This window comes from Amblyraja radiata, chromosome 5 (genome assembly GCF_010909765.2).
Source record: "Amblyraja radiata isolate CabotCenter1 chromosome 5, sAmbRad1.1.pri, whole genome shotgun sequence".
Lineage (NCBI taxonomy): Eukaryota > Metazoa > Chordata > Chondrichthyes > Rajiformes > Rajidae > Amblyraja > Amblyraja radiata.
Genome location: NC_045960.1, coordinates 81,527,864 through 81,544,566, shown reverse-complemented (window position 1 = coordinate 81,544,566; position 16,703 = coordinate 81,527,864). Strand labels below are relative to the sequence as shown.

Below are 16,703 nucleotides of genomic sequence, written 5' to 3'. Positions count from 1 at the left end.
GGAGTATTGCGTACAGTTTTGGTCTCCTAATCTGAGGAAAGACATTCTTGCCATAGAGGGAGTACAGAGAAGGTTCACCAGACTGATTCCTGGGATGGCAGAACTTTCATATGAAGAAATACTGGATAGACTCGGCTTGTACTCGCTAGAATTTAGAAGATTGAAGGGGGATCTTATAGAAACTTACAAAATCCTTAAGGGGTTGGACAGGCTAGATGCAGGAAGATTATTCCCGATGTTGGGGAAGTCCAGAACTAGGGGTCACAGTTTAAGGATACGAGGGAAGTCTTTTAGGGCCGAGATGAGAAAATCATTTTTTACACAGAGAGTGGTGAATCTGTGGAATTCTCTGCCACAGAAGGTAGTTGAGGCCAGTTCATTGGCTATATTTAAGAGGGAGTTAGATGTGGCCCTTGTGGCTAAAGGGATCAGGGGGTATGGAGAGAAAGCAGTTACAGGATAATGAGTTGGATGATCAGCCATGATCATATTGAATGGCGGTGCAGGCTCGAAGGGCCGAATGGCCTACTCCTGCACCTATTTTCTATGTTTCTATGAAACGTTGACTATTTTTGTCCACTCACAGGTGCTGCTCGACCTGCTGAGTGTCTTCAGTGTATTATCTGTTCAATCAAAGTATCTGTAGTGGACTATGAATGTTTATTGCCCTTTCCATCAAGCCCAGGGATTTCTTAGCATTTATATAATTTCCATTAAAAACTAGCACTGGTGAAAGTTTCCATGTGGTTGTGTCGATGAACAGTGACAATGACCATTTCTTCCCATTTTCAGAGCGTAATAATGGTTGTTTTCGGCGATGATAAAATCCGTGATGAACAACTCAGGCACTGGAAATACTGGCACTCCCGGCAGCATACTGCAAAACAGCGCTGCATTGACATCGGTATAAAACTATTACTTGCTTTTCTTCAGAAACAAACCACTTTTTAAAAAGGAATTAACAATGTATTTGGGATCACGTGATGTGCTGTGATCCCCATGTTGTCCCTGTGGACTGAATATTTTGCTTTGCCCTCACATACACAATAATTCACTGTGGAAAATATGGTATGGGTATCCCTTCCTTCGATGCACTTATAGGTTTGCTATCTGTGGGATGAACCAGAACAATGTTTGGAGACGTGGGAACAGTCTTAAGGTGAAAAAGATCAGGTCACCTTTACAGCCTCTGGCAAACCCTGACCTCAGAATAACACCGACCTTCTTGCCGGAGGGTGTTGAGGTCAGAGAAAACCAGTCTTGAGAAATGTGATATGCTCAGACATTCTTGGAAAGACCTGCATGTCCCTGTTAGATTGATGAAACATCTGAGTGCAGGTTGCCTCTCTTAGCCTCACAGAAATCTACTGTAGATGTCCCTGATTGTCGCGACTCTTCTGTGACTTATTTATGGAAAGCGCGCCACCCATCCCACTAATTAGACTCACTAATCACCAGAGGACAACTAACCAAAAAGAAAACTCAACAACATGCACTTTCCAACTTCTGAACTGTTAAATGCTACTGACGCTGAGCCACTTATGTTGTGGAACCTTTTGCTTCCCCACCTTCTGATTCAAGTCATATTGGGATCATAATTTCAGCGGATCTTGATTTGAATCCAATGCACAATGCTGTGGGGAAACAACTTGTTTTCCCCTTGTAAACAATACTATCCCACATCCGTGGGTAAATACATCTGAAGTTATTTTTAGGTTGTAGTTTAGTTTAGAGATGCAGCGTGGTAACAGGCCCTTCGGCCCACCAAGTCTGCGCCGACTAGCGATCCCCGCATACTTACACTATCCTACACACACTAGGGACAATTTACAATTTTACCAAGCCAATTAACCTACAAACCTGTACATCCCTGTATGGTGGGAGGAAACCGGAGATCCTGGAGAAAACCCACGCAGGTCACGGGGAGAACATACAAACTCCATATAAACAACACCCATAGGCAATAGAGTACCCGCGTCTGTGGCACTATAAGGCAGCAACTCTACAGCTGCGCCACCGTGCCGCTGTTGTTCTCTGTTTCCCGTATATTTTTAATCTTATTAGTATAATCTGATCTTGAGTTAAGCCTTGAGCCACGCATTTGCATTATTGGCCTGTCCGCCCATTCTCATATCTGCGACATCACCTGTTTTTACTAATGTGCTGCTGCTACTTCATTCTCTCCTGGATTTGGTGTACCACATTCATCTACTCTCCATAAATATGACATCAACCTAAACTGTTGCCTGTGTCCTCATTCCCTTCACAGTCTGCCTACCAATTCCTGTGTTACAAAATGAAGACACATTTTTAAAATTTTCCCTTGCTCTGAAATCTCACCCCTCTTTATCTCTGTAATCTCATCTCGACTCCAAGGAACTGCCTAACTAACAGAGAAGCATTTCTTCTGTTCCACAACACTCGTAAGAAGCCTCTAGCCTGTACCCTGTTGCCGATCCCTGAATTTAATCGTCCCACCACAGACATTCCCTAAGAAATTCCCTGCATAAACATCTTTGGTGGGAGGGGAAAGATTTAAAATGGACCGGAGGGGGTAACTTTTTTTAATCAGAGGGTGATGCTGATAAGGAACAGGCTGTCAGAGGAAGTGGTACAATTACGACATTTAAAAGACACTCGGACAGGTACATGGAAAGGAAAGGTTTGGAGGGTTATGGGCCAGAGAGCACGCAAGTAGCACTAGCTCATTAGGCAACTTGGTTGGAAGGGACAAGTTGAGCCCAAGGGTCTGTTTTCGGCCTGTTTAACTGTGACCCTCTGACTAATCCTTTGATTGTTTGTCTTGACATCATCTCATCTGATTTTGTATAGTTTTTTTAAATTTAACAGGCTCCCACAAAAGCCAGATCTGGAGAGTTTATAGAAATAATCTGATTCTTTTTCCTGGCAATCTGCCAACATCATTATGATCCAGGATCTTGTGTCTATACAATACCTCCCCTTAAGTTTCATGCAATAAGTACACACCTTGCCCAACTTATATATAATTCCTTAAAATGCTTAAGGATTTTATAGTTTTTGGCTAAGTGTAGAAGTGAACCCCAATGACACTTGGAATATCTGTATATTAAAGACACAATATAAATGGAAGTTGTTATTGAATCAGTGTTGCTTAATTACAGTCATAAGGTGATCCACATTTTTTGGGCACAGACGTAAAAGTATGGCACAATGTGATGGCAAGGAGTTTTTTGTCCGATGAAGACATTTCTCGACCCGAAATGTCACATATCCATGTTCTCCAGAGATGCTGCCTGACCTGTTGAGTTACTCCAACACTTGTTTTGACCGGCATTTGCAGTTTCTTGTTTCTACAGTTTTTTGTTTCATTGGTCTGAATTGTGTTTGAGTCTTGTGTTTGAGGGCTGATTCTGAGAACTGACTGTGGTGTTGGGTTTCGCTTCTACACTTAGCCAAGGACTCACTGCTTGTTGCTTTGGTTGTCTCCTTAAGCATTACAAGGAAGTACATCTGAGTCGGGTGAGGTGTGTACTCATTGCATGGAATTTAAGGGGACGTATTGTGTCGGCACAAGATCCTGGATCGTAATGATGTTGGCAGATTGCCAGGAAAAGGAATTAAATTATTTCGATAAATTCCGCAAATTTTGCTTTTGTGAGAAATGATTCTTTTGAATCGGGTTATCTTTTTCCCCCCCTGGAGGATCAATGAACCGTGAGTAATAGGAGTTCAGCAGAAGTCACCAGTGAGGGTATATGTTTGGCAGAAGACTGGAATTGTGCTCAAGGGTAATTCTATTTCAGAAAGCATCATGAGTTTGGAGTTTAAGGATGATATTTAATCCTGATCTTTAGTCGATGTCATAAACTGACACGTATGCAAATTCCCTTCTTTCCTCAACTTTTAACTGCTGAAAGACCACAGAGATTTGCCTTGCAACCTAACAACAATAGCAAGGTTCAAATAATTATAGGTTAGTCATAGCTGATTGTCATGTAAGGCGTCAATGCATATTGTTGCAATTCCAAACACATGAGTCTAACCTGTGAAGCCTTGAGTTGATTTCTGAACAGAACTTTTCATTAAAGGCAAAGCTGAACGCTGCACAACCCAGCCTGCAAGTCTCCTGAAAGCCGGGTGCAAACCATGCATACCTGATTTAGAAGATATTCCCACCTGTAAATTACCTCTGGTTGGTAATGGCAATTCATTAGGACTGCTGACATGGGATGAATTTTGAGGCAATTTATTTTAGTGACGAAGCTGCAAAGAATAGATAGGCTGAGAACATCAGTACAGAATTTGGACATTAGATTCAGATTAACTGTCTAATCTGGTTAAGAAATGCAAATTGCTAATTGCCAAGTAGCCCCTCTTGACACCGGGTTAATGTCTACCTTAGACAGTTAACTCCTCCTTACCCTCCAGCTCTCCTAGACTACTGGGAAAATCAGTGCTTTGGTCTTGACCCCGAGGCCCTCTGCTTTGAGACTTCACATTTGGAATAAGGTAATGCAGACACATGGCCCCAATCAGCCAGACTGCCTGAGGGTGCCAATTGTCAGGTGCTTAGTGCAGCTTTAAGACCACTATGAAATCAGGCGAATCTGAACAGCAATGTAAAGTGTTAGATAATAGCAGGAGAATACGGGCAGCTTTGCATTTCACAACAACCCATTTTTTGCACTCATCCTCCTATTCTCTGAAAAAGTTAAAGCTCCAGTAAGCATCACGTCTGGCAATTAAATTTGCGTAAGCAGTAAGCCTGAACAAAAGCACTATCAACTTCTGAAAGGAAGAAAAGCTAGTGTGTGGAGACGGAAGAAACTGCAGACACTGGAATCTTGAGCAAAACACCGAATGCTGGGGGATCTCAGCAGCATCTTTGGAGGGAATGAAGAGATGACATTTTGGTTCAGGACCCTTCATACTGCATACACCCTACGTTTATGCGCTTTCAGCACACAATGTTCTATGTTGGGAGCACGTTCAGAAACTTTGCCTGGCAACGTTAATTATTTTGCATATGGTGTGACTAATGGGAAAATGGTGATTCAGTGTACAGATAGGTGTTTGAACCCAAGACTTGAACTTGGCAAGACACAAGCAGTTTAAAACATGATTTATAAAAACTTTTAAAAATTGCATGAAATAATAATTTGCTCCTCATTTCTTTGATTGTTCCGCAGCTGATTACAAAGAAAGTTTCAACACTATTAGTAACATTGAAGAAATCGCTTACAATGCCATCTCCTTTACATGGGACATCAGTGATGAAGCTAAGGTAGGATCTTTCCCTGCATGGTGGCATGCTTCTGTTTATCGGGGTTTCTGAAGACAACTGGGTTATGTGGGGCAGTGGTAGAGTTGCTGCCTTACAGCGCTTGCAGCGCCAGAGACCTGGGTTCAATCCCGACTACGGGTGCTCTCTGTACGGAGTTTATACCTTCTCCCGGTGACCGCGTGGGTTTTCGCCGAGATCTTCGGTTTCCTCCCACAATCCAAAGACGTACAGGTTTGTACATTAATTGGCTAGGGTTTGTATACTTGGTATGTGTAAATTGTCCATAGTGTGTGTAGGCTTGTGTTAATGTGTGAGGATCGTTGGTCGGTGCGGACTCAGTGGGCCAAAGGGCCTGTTTCCACGTTGTATCTCTAAACTAAACTAAACTGAACTAAGTGTCCACATTTAGCATTGTCCATGCCTTCATCCATAAACTCATGTTGTCAACCTGGGCTAGTATGCTAAAATGGGCCAAATATCTCCTTTCTGTTGCTGCGCAATGTTCACCATGCAGCAAATCTCAATGCAGTATGTGAATTACCATGTGTTACAGTATAATTACTACCAGGAATGGATCATCAGACTCATGTGATGTTAGACTTAAAGGAGCTTTTGCTGACTGATGCTGGCTGCAAAAGGGAGCAGCTAGACTGGCATTTAGCAGCCTTGCACTCAGTGATGTTTCAGAAATGTTGGCAGGTGGTTTCAGGGAGGAGAAGAAAACATAGCTGCCATCTTATGGATGCTGGGGCATCGGGTCAATCATAGCGGCTTTTATAAACTTGTGTGGAGCAGCAGCAATTAACAACATGACCATCTACAATCTGTATAAAGCTTTTAGGGTTGGTGCCCTTCTTCAGACATAGAGCATTCTGCGTTCTACGCGCTGCTGAGTCACTGCAGCATTTTGTGTTCCAGGCACTGCTCAGTTACCCAGTCTGAAGAACAATCCTGATATGAAACGTAGCCTTTCCACGTCCTCCGGTGATGCAACCCCACTTGCTGACTTACTCTAGCACTTTGTGTCCTCTGCAAGATTCCAGCATCTGCCGTTCCTTGTGTCTACAGCTACAATCTATACCTCAACCCCCTTCACCATCCTCATTAATGTTGTTAATTAAGTACAATTGTGAACTTTAATTCCAGCCATACCTGAGTTGTTGGTCATTTTGAGTTTTTGTTACCTTGATTGATTAATTTGAATATACAGTTTGGAAACAGTCCACATTGACCATCAACCAACATTCACACTAGTTCATGTTATTCCACTCTCTCGTCCACTCCCTATACATTAGGGGCAATTTACAGAAGCCAATTAACCTGCAAATTCTTAAAGTGCTCTTACTGGGAAATTTTCACTTTCTCCTTCTTCCCTTCCCTCCCTTGTTTCTTTTGTTTTGCTTGGGAGTTTCTTCCCAACCAACTTGCAGAGTTGATGCACTCGTTAGAACATGTTGAAAATACGTCAAATTAGAAGAGAAGGCATTCCTTGATTGCTCCTTGGTTGAACGCCTTGATTGTCAAGTGTCACCCATTCCTTCAGCAATACGAAATTACTCCAGCATTTTGTGCCTATCCTCGATTGTCAATTCAGCCAAGAAGTACTGGAAATTATTTAGCAGTGCTTTGGTCAGTGTTTGGGGAAACTGATTGATCTTATAGACATATAAAATTCTTTCCAACCCCTTAAGAGTTTTATATTCTATTTCAGGCTAGATGCAGGAAAAATGTTCCTGATGTTGAGGGAGTCCAGAACCAGGGATCACAGTTTAAGAATAAGGGGTAGGCCATTTAGGACTCAGGTGAGGAAAAACCTTTTCACACAGAGAGTTGTGAATCTGTGGAATTCTCTACCACAGAATGCAGTGGAGGCCAGTTCACTGGATGTATTCAAGAGAGTTAGATTTAGATCTTGGGGCTGATGGAATCAAAGGATATGGGGAGAAAGCAGAATCTGGGTACTGATTTTGGATGATCAACCATGATCATATTAAATTGCGGTGCTGGCTCGAAGGGTCGAATGGCACCAATTTTCTATTTTTCTATGATTGCTGCTTTGGTTGAGACCTCTTCCATAAATCTATCTCTACTTGTGCAGAAAGGAACTGCAGATTCTGGTTTACACTGAAGATAGACACAAAATGCTGGAGTAACTCAACGGGACAGGCAGCATTTCTGGAGAGAAGGAATGGGCGATGTTTTGGGTAAAAATAGTCCTATTACTCCAGCATTTTGTGTCTCTCTCTACTTATCATGTTCTTGTCAGGGTTTGGTACAAATTCATTGTCACACAGTAGCATTGTAATGATGTTAATTGTGTGACGCTATATATTTATTGATTTTACGGAAGAAATGTACTGTTTTACTTTGGCCAAGACTGTGAGGGTAAGTAAATTTACCCACAGGGCCATGTTAAAATGGTAGGTGTGCTGCAACATAGGGATGGTTCTTGGATATTTGAGAGATGCTAATAGATTTGGCATTCATTGTATTGAGACAGTGATGGTGGGCTCTCAGTAGTAGCAGATTGATGCCATAGAGTGCCTCAATAGGCTGCTGAAGAGGGCAGTTAAGAATGAATCACATTGGTGATAGCCTGCAGTCATATACAGATACCCATGTGAAATATGTCAATGTCAAAGTCAATTTTATTCGTCACGTATACCCGAAGGTGCAGTGAAATGAATTTGCCAGCAGTGATACAAAAAATATGAAAGGTGACACAACAAGCTGGCAGGCATTTTTACTGAATTCGTTATTTTATTTCCATTTCCTTAAACTGAGTTCAATTGTGCTGGTGTAATCATTCAAACTTGCATTCTGCTGATCAAATCTGCTAGACATCAAAACTGTCAGCACCTGAAATAAAAAAAGACAGCTGAATGCTGAGAGTTGCTTTGTCCTTGATCCTTCCATTTGTCTGGCTCTTTCTGCATTTCATGCCTTGAATTTGTCATATTTTGTCAAGAGTCTTCAAGAGTGGTTAATTGTCATATGTACTGACAACGGAACAAAGATTCTTCCTTGCAGCATCATAATGGGCCAGTAAACACAATATACATAGATAATATATAATAAACAAAAGATCAGTAAATTAATAACCACAGTTCTAGTACAAAATAAAAGTTCTTAGTGCAAACAAAGACAGTCCATAAAAGTTAATAATTGAGCTTAGTATCATGTCCGAACAAGGGGTCACAGTTTAAGGATAAGGGGGAAATCTTTTTGGACCGAGATGAGAAAAACATTTTTCACACAAAGAGTGGTGAATGTCTGGAATTCTCTGCCACAAAAGGTAGTTGAGGCCAGTTCATTGGCTATATTTAAGAGGGAGTTAGATGTGGCCCTTGTGGCTAAAGGGACCAGGGGGTATGGAGAGAAGGCAGGTACAGGATACTGAGTTGGATGATCAGCCATGATCATATTGAATGGCGGTGCAGGCTCGAAGGGCCGAATGGCCTACTCCTGCACCTATTTTCTATGTTTCTATGTTTCTTTGTCGTGTTCAAGAGACTGATGGTTCTTGGGGAAAAAGCTTTTCTTGGACATAGAGACTCCTATACCTCCTTCCCAATGGTGGGAGTGAGATGAGAGTGTGGCTGGGTTGGTGATGACTCTGGTTGCCTTTTTGAGACAGCGCCTCCTATAGATCCTCCTCTTGATCCATTTGATGGTGTGGAAGTCAGTACCTTTGATGGATTAAACAATATCTACCACTCTCTGTAATCTCCTTCATTCCTGGATGTTTAAGTTGCCGGACCAGTCCGTGATGTAGCCAGTCAATATGCTCTCCACCATACACTTACATCATTTGTTAATTGAATTCTTTCATTGTGGAATCAACTGAGTGTCATTTTTTCATGGTCAGACATGGTAAAGTCCATATCTAACAGTGGCATCAGTTCCGTATGTTTAATACAGACTAGTGACAACCTTTCTTATGTGGATGAAAGATGATTAATTTACCCCAGTCAATACTATTCTGCAAGGTACACAAAATTGCTGGGGAAACTCAGCGGGTGCAGCAGCATCTATGGAGCGAAGGAAATTTCCTTCGCTCCATAGATGCTGCTGCACCCGCTGAGTTTCCCCAGCAATTTTGTGTACCTTCGATATTCCAGCATCTGCAGTTCCCTTTTGAATACTATTCTGCAGTTGGTTGACAAATCCTATGTCACACAATCAACCTTTTTCTCCCACTGCATGAACCAGAGATTCGGATCCAAAAATGAATTTTAAAGTCTAGAAACATAGAAAAACAGGGGGCAGGAGTAGGCCATTCGGCCCTTCGAGCCAGCACTGCCATTCAATATGATCTTGGCTGATCATTAAAAATCAGTACCCCGTTCCTGCTTTTTTCCCATATCCCTTGATTCCTTTAGCCCTAAGAGCTAAATCTAGCTCTCTTGAAATTGAAGTCTAATTGAAGACATAATCTTAGATCTGCTTTTAAGATAACTTTTCCCACTGTTCTTTACAACAGCAGAGAGTTAATAAAGCCGTAGAACCTGCTCCATTATCTCTGGGACATGGATAAGAAGGAGTAATGGGCTCCTGAAATGAAATCTCCCTCTTTCCCAAAACTATAGTGCTGGGACCCCAGCTATTTACGATATATATTAATGATTTGGACGAGGGAATTGAAGGCAACATCTCCAAATTTGCGGATGACACAAAGCTGGGGGGCAGTGTTAGCTGTGTGGAGGCTGCAAGGTGACTTGGATAGGCTGGGTGAGTGGGCAAATGCATGGCAGATGCAGTATAATGTGGATAAATGTGAGGTTATCCACTTTGGTGGCAAAAACAGGAAAGTAGACTATTATCTGAATGGTGGCCGATTAGGAAAGGGGGAGATGCAACGAGACCTGGGTGTCATGGTACACCAGTCATTGAAAGTAGGCATGCAGGTGCAGCAGGCAGTGAAGAAAGCGAATGGTATGTTAGCATTCATAGCAAAAGGATTTGAGTATAGGAGCAGGGGGGTTCTACTGCAGTTGTACAGGGTCTTGGTGAGACCACACCTGGAGTATTGCGTACAGTTTTGGTCTCCTAATCTGAGGAAGGACATTCTTGCCATAGAGGGAGTACAGAGAAGGTTCACCAGACTGACTCCTGGGATGTCAGGACTTTCATATGAAGAAAGACTGGATAGACTCGGTTTGTACTCGCTAGAATTTAGAAGATTGAGGGGGGATCTTATAGAAACTTACAAAATTCTTAAGGGGTTGGACAGGCTAGATGCAGGAAGATTGTTCCCGATGTTGGGGAAGTCCAGAACAAGGGGTCACAGTTTAAGGATAAGGGGGAAATCTTTTAGGACCGAGATGAGGAAAACATTTTTCACACAGAGAGTGGTGAATCTCTGGAATTCTCTGCCACAGAAGGTAGTTGAGGCCAGTTCATTGGCTATATTTAAGAGGGAGTTAGATGTGGCCCTTGTGGCTAAAGGGATCAGGGGGTATGGAAAGAAGGCAGGTACAGGATACTGAGTTGGATGATCAGCCATGATCATATTGAATGGCGGTGCAGGCTCGAAGGGCCGAATGGCCTACTCCTGCACCTATTTTCTATGTTTCTATACAGTAGCCAAAGATTACTCATTGAAGAAAAACTTTTCAAGTTTAATTTAAGCTAAAAACTGGAACTTGCCTTGAGAAATGTTCTGTTAGGCCACAATATAATCGGATAGGAATGGCGACAAATTGTGATGTAGCTTTGGATGTGATTTGGGTAATTTGAGAACAGTATCTGCCGGGGACTTGCATCGTAGACAGTGGACTGCATTTTCCTCCGATCTTATTTTGTCACTTTTCAAAGCTGCCTAAACATCAAATTACTTAACAGCTTGAGGATGGACATAACTGAATACTATCATTAGAAGAAGAAGGGTTTCGGCCCGAAACGTTGCCTATTTCCTTCGCTCTATAGATGCTGCTGCACCCGCTGAGTTTCTCCAGCATTTTTGTGTACCTTTGAATACTATCATTGCTGTGTTGTGCTTGGCAAGTTTAGCAAATTCACCTGCAAAGTTACCAACACCTTACTTTTGTTATAATTTTTTTCCTCTTTAAAAAAATATTGTTACTTGAAATAGTTGCAAATTACCAAATAAAGATGGGTGTGGGTTTATGGTTCTGGGAATAATGAAAGAACGCTTTGGTAAATGTGGAAGGTAACAGGAGAATGGTAAATAATGAAATAACAAATGTGGTTTTTAATGGGGCTTTAATATGTTGCAAAACAAAATGGTTTATTGGCAAACATGGGTGTATGTGGTGATGTCAATGTGCAAATAGATCATTACATCTCCTGGAGCCAACAGGTATATTAAACCAGCTATAACTTTCAAAGGAAGGGGTGGAAAAGTTTAAGCCTCAGACATCGTGGCTAAATTAGTGGCTTTCAAAAAGGGATAAAATAAATATTGAGTCCTATTATGTTTTTAGTCGACTATCCGTACATCTCCAATCTGGTCATAGTTGGAGGAGTCACGTGTGTTGTTGCATGGCTACGGGAGAGAAGAGATGAGATAACAACAGGAAGAAATTCATAAAGGAAATGAAAAAAGATTGCCAGGAAGAAACTGTTTTGTGGTAACTGTGCCTCATTAGTGGAAACAATCTGTGTTCCTATATTGATGCTTCAGCCACCTCAGGATCCACAAAACCATAGTGGAGGCTAGTCATCCTTAATTCTACCTCAGCAGTTGAAGAACTACTTGTTTTATGGTTAACCTACCTTAGCTTATTATTGTGACATAGCAGCAGCAATAACTCCAGTTGTAACAGTTGCAGATAACTCACCAATACAATACAATACAATACAATTTATTTGTTGTCATTTGAACCCCATTGAGGTTCAAACGAAATGTTGTTTCTGCAGTCATACACACAAGAAAGAACCAAGACACAACACAATTTACACAAACATCCATCACAGCGCATCTCCTCCTCACTGTGATGGAAGGCAAAAACTTATCTCTCCCCTGCACTCCCCATTCCCCTCCCGATGTCAGAGTCAAAGCCCCCGGCGGGCGATGGTAATTGTCCCGCGGCCATTAACGCCGCGCCGGGTGATGCAAGGCCACGCTCCGGGTCTTGTTGTTGGAGCCCCCGGCGTGCGCTAGCAAAGTCCCACAGCCATTCCAAGCCGCGCCGGGCGATGATGTAAGGCCCCGCTCCAGGTACTCTTCAACCCCGCAACTCGGGCGGGTGAAGTCGCCGTTGCGGAAGCCCCGAAAAGCGGTCTCCCGCCAAGGACCCGCGGGCTCCCGGTGTTACTGTCCACCGGACCTGCGGTAAGCCTCCGAATCTCCGGGGTCAGGTCGCAGCCGAGCGCCACCACAGCTCCACCCGCTCCGAACTCGGCCAGTAGGTCCGCAGCTCCGTGACTGGAGCCCCAGGTCGTTCTTGCTGGAGGCCGCTCCACGGTGCTAGGCCCCAACGACAACGGAGACCCGACAGAGAAAAGGCCGGGTTCTCCGTGCAGGGGATAGATTTTTAAAGTTTCCCCCGCCCCCCACCCCCCACACACATACCCACACACATACACAAAAAAATAAAATAAAAACTACATTCAAACGAGACAAAAAATAATAAAAAGACAGTCGGACTGCAGAGGCCGCTGCGACGTGAGTCGTGCCAATATGTTGAAAGACGGAACAGGCAGCATCTCTGGGGAGAAGGAATGGGTGTCGAGACCCTAGTCTCGACTTAAAACGACACCCATTCCTTCACCCCAGAAATGGTGCCTGTCCCAATGATTTACTCCAGCATTTTGTGTCTGTCTTCTGTTTAAACCATCATCTTGAGTTCCTTCCTACACAATATGTTAAAAGACCTATGCAAAAAGGAACAGAAAAAAAACTAGCAAGTATTCAGTTGAATTACTAAGATATTAGCAATATCAAGAATTAGACCAAATCCAGAAATTTGAGATTTTGTTTTTACGTTCTTGTATGGGTCTGTTAACTGTGTTTGAATTGCCTGAGAAGTTAGAGTGGACAAGATATTAATGAAAAAAATGTGAATAAAAATAAAAACAACAGGAATAAACGGACAACATTAATGCCACATTTTGGGATTTGTACTCAATTTCCACAGAATGTTTAAACTGTTACACTTAAGTATATTTAAATGCATTTTTTTTTAAACTCAAGAGGGTTTCTCACAGTTTATAGTTCTCCTGATAACCACAGGGTGTGCCTGCCCTAACAAAATGGAGGTTGTCATAACAATGAGACTGGTGTAATGACGAAAATTGACTACTGAAGATTTTTTAATCCAAATTCTGTGAGATCTAGGTGTAGTTGTAAAATTGACCTTTTATTGCCCCTTGTGGTGGGATGAGCCTACATCTGAGGCACAAGATTCAGATTTGTTTTTTGTCGTGTACACCAGTGTGCAGTGAAATTCCTTGTTCACATGAAGCTCACAGTAAACCATATATGTAGTGTAATGATAAATATAACAATAAATAAAACAACGAGCGTAAAACAGAATGGTGCAAGATTGTAGTGCAATCTGTGGGTTTAGTATGGGTGATTAGTACGGGTGTCAGAAATTATGAGGAGAAGGCAGGAGAATGAGGTTAGGAGAGATAAGTCAGCCATGATTGAATGGCGGAGTAGACTTAATGGGCCGAATGGCCTAATTCTGCTCCTGTCACTTATAAGCTTATGATCTTTAGCTGCAGTCACAAAAATGTGAGGATTGCCAATCAGCAAAACATTTGAAGGTGTTAACATTCAAACCAATAACTTTTAGATTTTATAAGACTGAAGGGTATGGGATCAGTTTATGAAAGTAGTGAAAGGTTAACTTTGATCTAATTGATAGTTGGCACGGGTGCAAAGGGCTGAAGAGCCTTCACCTCCTACTAAATCTTATGTTTTTATTCAAAGCTGAGAGCTGATTTAATCATCATTGGTTTATTACTGTCACGCGTACCGAGAGACTGTGAAAAACTGCTTTTTGTGAGTAAAGGAATGGCTTACTAACCAGGAAACTGAAATTCTGCGATCTGAACTCTTAATTAAAAGGATGTTGATTGAGAAAAATGTAGTTTCCTACTTTAAATCCTATGAATAAAAATGTACACATCCATGTGATTAATCTTGATTCCATACATTGAAAGGAATGAGGAAACGTGCACATATGCAGGTTTCTTAGCAGTAAAGCTCTCTTGTTATACGGGTGAGTTGATTGATACAAAGAAGTGATGGGCAGTTCTTTTGATTAGAAATTCAAACTTCCATTTCATGTTTTTTTAAATTCTCTCTTTTCCTCTCTGTACTCGGCCCCAGATGTCAGAGTTGACATCTTCTTCATTGACATTCAGTCTTCTTATTGTCCGATCATCAGTTCAGTTTCTTGTAAAGAACTCTGGGCATTAATTTGTGATCTACTGTACTTGTAAAACAAAGTGGTGCTAAAACAATGGACATTCACGTCAAATTACAGCATCTTCCTGTTGCATTCTACAGGTTGCAAAGTATACAGACATTAAAAATCTAGCAGCAACTTCACAGAAAACAGACACTAGTATTCTGACATTTTATATTGCATATGAATTGCATAGCAGGAATCGACCACTTAGCTCCTCAAACCTTTTTCACCATTTAATAAGATTGTGATTTTTATCTCAACTCTACAATCCTGTCCATTGTGGTAACTTTCAAAGCCCTTGCTTATCAAGAACCGATCTAGCTCTGCTATAAATATAGTAAGTCCCTACTTCCATCCCACTCTCAGGACCAGAGTTTTAAAGACTTGTAAACCCTTAAAGAAATCAAATAACTTTATATAGGTTAGAAATAGTCATCCACTTATCTTTAACCTGTTCACTGCCAAGTTGTTTTCACTAATGGCCATGATCCAAGTATAATCGTAGGTGGCACTGAACAGGTTAACAGTTGCCCCCTAGAGCAGTTGGTGGGCATAAAATTGTCACCCAATGAGCAGTTCTTCTTTAGTGACCCTGCCTCAGGGATTCTGAATCTGATCTTGGTTCTGGAGAGGGAGCAAGAGAGAGGGAGAGGGAGAGGGATTGAGAATGATTCCATCCTGAATTACTTGGCGAAACTTATCAAGAGTGACCTCCTTTCATTGGGACCCAGTGACAGCCAAAGGCAGAACTCCAGGAAATTAAAATGATTTGAATGTTGGAGTTAGCTGGGTTTTTTTGTCCAATGTTTTGAAACTACTTTTGAGTTTTTCCCAGGGTCTGAGCCTGCTCAAAAATGCCTCACCCCAGTGTTATCTGTTATTAATCTGAGAATAAGAGTGATTTCCCAAACAACGAAAATACCAGAAACTCAAAGGATAAAGTAGTGATGGATGCTTGTGTAATGACTGGACCTGTTCGGCAACTAATTTATGGTGGCTGGATGCAAAAACCGGCACAACCTGATTGTCTATATTACAGCAAGCACACCCAGTTTTTTTTTTTTAAACTGTAGTTAACTCTTGGAGAGTAAATTTCCAAAGTGCTTTCGGAACTCCAGAGAACCACCATTTACATGTTTAAGTGGATTTTGAACAACTGTTGACTGGACCTATGGCTCTTCAGTAAAAACTACAAGAAGATACACTCCTGGAATTTCAGTCTTTTAGGGACCAGAATTTCCATGGTGCGGGTTTGTCATTGAAGGAAGGTATCAGGGCAGTCAAGTCTTGTTGTGGTCCTGAGCCATCTGCCTGGGCCAGCCATGACAGGTAATGCAGATTAGACATTCAGTAGGACATAGAAACATAGAAAATAGGTGCAGGAGTAGGCCATTCGGCCTGTCGAGCCTGCACCGCCATTCAATATGATCATGGCTGACTTGATCATATTATCAAGGACACAGAACATCAACGGAGTGTGCCAAATGCCTTCATCTGTGTTCATCCATGTCGCCACCTTCAGGGAGCTATGTACCTGAACCTCTTGATCACTCTTCTACAAATGTAGCAATAAAATAGTCTAGAATAGTTCAAGGAGTTTAGAAATATAATTGGGGCTGACTTGACTGAAGCCATCATGCCTTGGGATCATTGTGGATGGAAGGATTCGTCTTTAGGACCTTTCCTGCCAAGCTTCAGATATAATGGCTGAGTCAAACTGCAGGAACTGCACCCACTGCAGCAATGTGAGAGCAGCAACAACGCAACAACACATGTTCCTGGAAGATCAAAGGAACACATGTGATTCCGATCAGTCGGCTCCAATATGCTGCTTCCCAAAGTGCAGGGATGAAGGAGCTTCGACAGTTCTGCAGACCTAGATTCCCATGAATCTTTCAGAGCCTTATCTGTCCAGGCTTGCTGAATGCCCAGAGGTGTTTTGTAGCTGTTTATTTGCATAATAGAGCATGTAGATTTTGTAAGGAGTTAAGAAGGTGGACTTGCATCATAAAATGTAATATCTTTTCAGTTTAATCTCTTCTGTCAGTCAC

The 16,703-nt window shown here is 42.0% G+C and overlaps 1 protein-coding gene across 2 annotated transcripts in view; it reads left to right on the top strand.

Annotated features, from left to right (window-relative positions):
* Positions 1–16,703, top strand: part of grhl1 (grainyhead like transcription factor 1) — an 85,493-nt gene that overhangs the window by 36,667 nt on the left and 32,123 nt on the right. For both annotated transcript variants that reach the window (XM_033021608.1, XM_033021607.1), the window contains 2 exons: positions 793–904; positions 5,172–5,266. In XM_033021608.1, the coding sequence (XP_032877499.1) occupies positions 793–904; positions 5,172–5,266 (207 nt within the window). The remainder of the gene's footprint in view (positions 1–792; positions 905–5,171; positions 5,267–16,703) is intronic.